General features: G+C 42.0%; 1 protein-coding gene across 1 annotated transcript in view; it reads left to right on the top strand.

Annotated features, from left to right (window-relative positions):
- Nucleotides 1-6,000, top strand: part of LOC109925716 (POU domain, class 6, transcription factor 1-like) — a 66,587-nt gene that overhangs the window by 58,351 nt on the left and 2,236 nt on the right. The window contains exon 6 of the mRNA XM_048618835.1: nt 3,338-3,556. Coding sequence (XP_048474792.1) covers nt 3,338-3,556 — 219 coding nt within the window. The remainder of the gene's footprint in view (nt 1-3,337; nt 3,557-6,000) is intronic.

Here is a 6,000-nt window from a genome sequence, read left to right on the forward strand (position 1 = left end):
CAAAAGTGTTGGAGGTTGCTACTACCCAAGTTCAACTTATTTGTATTTATTTGATATGCTGAAGTAGGCAAAGTCTGTGAGATGTAGAATCTTTGGGGTGAGTGGGGTGGTTAATGGAGCTTACAAAGGTGGGAAGACTGGTGCCTGCGGGTAATTAATCTGGCAGGATGAGAAAGTTTGATTTCCCAATGATGGGCAGAGATAAAGTCAGTAACATATTTGTGTCGAACAGTACCACCAATCTTTTGCAGGTCCATACTTGTAATACATCTGCATATCATGAATATTCATAAACACAAAGTCATTTTTACTAAGGTCAGGTGAATGTGTACCACAGGATTCCTAATCAGTTCAAAATGGTGAACTGTCAGTTTTGTGCAGCTGTTTGCAAAGTCAGCAGTTTTTGGTGTTTCACTCTACGGCGCAGGCGAACGGCAGCTTGCATGGAGGCTCTGGACCAGAAAGGACAAGTCAGTGGTAAGGAGTCGGGAAGCTGGAGCCATGAAGTAGGAAGGGCCTAGTCTGTCAAGGTAATGTTACGACCCACTTGCGAAAGTGCGCAGATTCTCAAGCCCCACTATTCCTGGGGTTGTCACAAAGATAATGGTTTAATCAAAGTACTGAAAGACCCCAGTTTACCTGTCTGATGGAATCAGGCTGACATAAAACACTAAGCAGGTTCTTGCACTTAACAAGAACTACTATGTATTACAAATGAATAAATTCAAGCCACAGAAAGACAAAACTGTAAATTATCAATGTATAGCTCTTCAACCTACTTTTAAAACCCCTAATCACACAGACACACATAGACAAACAAAAAAAAATTGGTGTTATGGGTGGAGGAAAAACCCTGGGGAAACACAGTTTAATAGCATCCATTCACAGGGTTCGATGAGATGTTTCTTTTGCTTTGAAAAGTCTTTTGTACTCTGATCTTCTTCTCCAGGTCTTCCACTTCTTCGCAGAAGGCACAGGGCGAATGATACACTAATTATAATGTCAAGTGTTAATTATTAAATGCAACAGCTCAGACCAACTGATGAGAGAAAATAACAGCTTTCTTCAGGTTTTGGTTACTTTTACTGCAGAGATATAGAGAGAACCTTTTTGGTCCATAGTCCGAGGGCTTCTCTCCCTTTGTTGTAAACAACCAAGCTGTTCACCTGCCCAGGAACCAATAAGAAAGCTGTCATCAGACTGATGATGTCCAATATCTGTAATTGGTCACAGTTACACAAACCAGTCAGCTACCTGTTGCTGGACAAAAACTCATTCTGCATCTCATCCAACTCAGTGCCATATCATCTTATCTCTCCTCCTCCATAGCTTGCAACACAGCAACGTAAACATAACACACAATGAGTTCCAGTAACCTGTTTCATAGAATCCCTACAGTCTGGAAGCAGGCCATTCACTTCATTGAGTTCACACCGATCCTCCAAAGAACATCCCACCCAGACCCACCCCCCATCCCTGTAACCCTGGCACTGTGAGGCAGCAATGCTAACCACTGAGTCTCCGTGCCACCCTGTTTCTTGAAGTGCAGCAACCTCTTCCCCTGTCCTTGGTTTTAAAACATTCCTTTCTTCATATTAGCCCACAGTCAAAAATATGGAAAAATGAAAAAAGGAGGTCTTCAGAGTAAGAAAATGATGGGCCTAGCGGACAGTGTCAGTATTGTCCAATGTTTGTCCATCTCAGGGTGTTGGCTAGCACAGTCCTTATGGGGCTATGGCTTCATGCACAACTGCTCTTTCGGGAGCCAGTACAAACACGAAGGAACGAACGGCCTCCTTCAGTTCTGTACAATTCTATGATTCTATGATTTTAATGATCCATTCTGAGTGATCTCAAACAATGTCCTTCAACACAGATGCTAAATTGAATGTGTTTCCCATATATGCTGCTGGCACTTCAAATTTTAATTATGATTGTGTCAGGAAAAGCCAAAAGGGAGAAAGCAGAAATGGTGCACAGTTCTAGTCGCTGGGTTGGTAATGGCACACTGTAGACAACATCCAGCCCTTCATTTCTGTTCCCAGTATGTTCCTGCTTATCAAATGGGGCCTGATATAGATTACTATGTTTGTCTTAACTTTATGTCTTAAATAAACTGACTGAATAGAAATGGAGGCTCATTGACCTGATACTTGTGTCCACCACCCAAATCACCTCACAGGAGTGGCCTTAACAAACGTACATTGCTTTCAGCACAAGACAGCCATGTAAATGAACTTACCATGCACCCCGACTCCCCCCCCAACATTTCATGCAGTTGTCAAGACCCACTGGGATTGTGCTGTGGAAATCAAGCCTCGCTATTCCTGGAGTTGCTACAAAACTGTGAAGGTTCAGCGACACTATCACGAATCTCAGTTTGCTGCTGACTTACTGCTACCCAGGATAAAAGTAAACCACACCAGGTTACTTCAGTAACAATAAAAATAACTATTTATTGTTACACTCTTAAATTTAACAAGAATGGTAAAAGAACAGAATTTCTAATTTATGTAACTTGAACTTTGTCTCTTTTAAGCTGTCATAGACATTCATAATACAAAACACATATTATGAATGGAGGACAAACAGAGCAATACAGTTCTGTGCACCAGTTCAAAGTCACAAAACTAGAGAGTTTGGCTCCACAGTCTTCAGTTCTTGGATGAGACCTGCAGCGATGATGCATCTGTAGTTTGCTGGCTGTTTAGTTTGACCTGGAGTCTTTCTGGTTGTATTTAGGTTTTAGAATTATTTCTTCCAGCATCTCCAAATGTAGTTTTTCTGCCCTTTCAACAGAAGTTTGGAGAAAACAGCAACTGAAGAAAGTGGGGAGAGAGAAAGAGATTAATGCAGCTAACGTCTGGAGATCTTCTTGCTTCTCTGTCTTTCACTCCCATCACGGAGACTGTGCTCAATTGTAACCAGACTAATTAAAGGCTTGTTGCTATGTTGAGCTCTCCTGAACTCATAACAAACGGTTCCACTTTGTCTGGAATCCATGGCCCCATTGTCTCGTACACATCAGTTAACTTCATGTGTTTTTCCAAAGCTGCGAAAAACTCCTTGTCCATTCTCTTTTTGAAGCAGTGCCCATATTTCCCATTTTCATCCATAGTCTAAAAATAAAAAGGATATGGTGTCTAGTACAGTCAACATGTGGAAATTAGTGACCTCATTCTATTCAGCGCATTGTTTAAAAACAGGCTGTGAAAATCACTTAACAATATAGCCAAATAAGGGATTCTTGTAAAATCTCATGGCAGAAGTTTTCTGATTTTGGCAGTTCCTATTTTTCACTGTATCCCACGACTGATTTTGTCATTCTCAAATGCAGGTCATAGGAACTGTTCCCTTAGTCATGAACCCAACAACAATAACAACAACCAACCCAGTGACAGCAGTGGCAGCACAGAGCCTACAAGTGCAAGCAGTTACACCACAGATGCTGCTGAACTCCCAAGGGCAAGTGATTGCAACTGTGATCAGCAACCAGTTTGTGCCAGTTCTGAGCCGGCAAGGAGTACCTCTCTCACCTGTAAAAACGGCGCAGCAGGTAATGTCTCCTAGGTTGGTTTTACATGCAGTAAGTTCTGCTTCTGGGAGCACCATCTTTTGAAATTACATTTCATGTAAACATTACAAAATACATGAAGAACAATGCCTTTGTGCCCAAAAAGGTTCAATTTGACTTCAGTGGCGTTTACGAGAACGATATACACCCCACTCTTGTGAAATGTACTTAAGTTATCAGTTATTTTATAGAGCCATACAGCATGGAAACAGACCCTTCAATCTAACTCATCCATGCCGAACATAATTCCAAACTAAACTAGTCCCACTCGCCTGCATTTGGCCCATATCCCTCTAAATTTTTTGCCATTCATGTACCTGTCCAAATGTCTTTTAAATGTTGTAACTGTACTTGCATCTACCACTTCTTCTGGCATTTCATTCCATACACGAAAAGTGGAAAAAGTTGCCCCGCAGGTCCCTTTCAAATCTTTCTTCTCTCACTCCAAAAATATGCCCCCCAGTTTTGAACTCCTGCACCCTAGGGAAAAGACCTTTGCTATTCACCCCATCTATGCTGCCATGATTTTATAAATCTCTATAAGGTCACCTCTCAACCTGTCACGCTCTACACCAGCCTCTTGCCCTGGCAACATCCTGGTAAATCTTTTCTGAACCTGCTCCAATTTAATAATATCCTTCCTATAGCAGGATGACCAGAACTGCACACAGTACTCCAAAGGTGGCCTCACCAACGTCCTTTATAACCTCAACATAACATCCCAACTCCCATTCTCAGTGCTCTGAGCAATGAAAGCAAGCATGCTAAACACCTTCTTAACCACCCTACCTGTGACGCAACTTTCAAAGAACTGTGTACCTGAACCCCGAGGTCTCTCTGTTCGACAACGTGGCGTGGGCACATTGCTGTACAGCACCATGCTACATCAGTGCCTCGCCTGCAGCATGTGATAGCATTTCTCGTGGTAAACACACTGAATCTACACAGAAATCTATATAGAAACTTTGAAAATAGGAGCAGGAGTCGGCCCTGAAAGCCTATACAGCCATTCAATATGATCACAGCTGATCATTCAACTCAGTATCTTGTTCCCATTTTCTCCCCATACCCTTTGATGCCTTTATCCCCAAGAACTATATCTAACTCGTTTTTGAAAACATTGGCCTCAACCATCTTCTATGGCAGTCATACAGCATGGAAACAGACCCTTTGGTCCAACCAGTCCATGCCAAACATAATCCCAAACTAAACTAGGCCTACCTACCTGCGCGTAGCCCATACCCCTCTAAACTTTTCCTATTCATGTAATTATATAAATGTCTTTTAAACGTTGTGATTGTACTGGCATCTGCCACTTCCTCAGGAAGTTCATTCCACACACAAACCACTCTCTGTGTAAAAAATTTTGCCCCTCATGTCTTTTTTAAATCTCTCTCCTCTCACCTTAAAATACGCCCTCTCATCTTGAAATCCCCACCCCAGGGAAAACACACCAACCATTAACTCTATCTATACCCCTCATAATTTTATAAACCTCTTTAAGGTCACCCCTCATTCTCCTATACTCCAGTGTAAAAGGTCCCAGACTAATCCAGCCTCTCTGTATAACTTAAACCTTCCATTCCTGGCACCATCCTGGTAAATCTTTTCTGAACCCTCTCCATCTTAATGATATCCTTCCTATAACATGGTGACTAGAACTGGACACAGTACTCCAGAAGAGGTCTCACCAATGTCCTGTACAAACTCAGCATGACTTCCCAACTCCTATACTCAAAGGACTGAGCAATGAAGGCAAGCGTGCTAAACGCCTTCTTAACCACACTATCTATATGTGACGCAAAGTTCAAAGAATTATGTACCTGAACCCCTAGGTCTCTCTGTTCTACAACACTACCCAAGGCCCTGCTTTTAATTGTACAAGTCCTGCCTTTGTTTGTTATACCAAATGAGAGAGGAAAACAGAGACAGCATTTCAAGTCAATGAGCTGAATAGGAAAAAGTTACAAACGTAATTAGTTTTAAGCAATAGAAAGGGATTAGGGAAGGGAGCAGGGGGAATGTTGGGTGAAAAAATCAAAAGGAAGCAGCTCGGCGCAAGCTCACTGATTCCTGCAATTGAGGCGGGGAGGGTGTATGGCTGTTATCCAATGAGGAAAGGTAGGACAGTTTAGGCCTATTTCCAATGGAGTTTAGAAGAATGAAGGGTCATTTATTGAGACATACAAGATCCTCACAGCTTCTTAGGGTATATGCTGAGAGGGTAGTTCATTTGTGATGGAACCTAGAACGAGGGGACAGTTTCTTTTTAATATGGAGATGAGGAGAAATCTTTTCGCACAGAGGTTTGAAAGTCTATAGAAGGTGAGCGCAGTGTCATTGAATATTTTTAAAGCTGCATTGGATTCTTGATTAATGAAGAAGTCCAGGGGTATGGAGGGTTTTTGTTATTCTCTCATGGGGCA

The sequence above is a fragment of the Rhincodon typus genome, chromosome 41 (assembly GCF_021869965.1).
Source record: "Rhincodon typus isolate 14 chromosome 41, sRhiTyp1.1, whole genome shotgun sequence".
NCBI lineage: Eukaryota > Metazoa > Chordata > Chondrichthyes > Orectolobiformes > Rhincodontidae > Rhincodon > Rhincodon typus.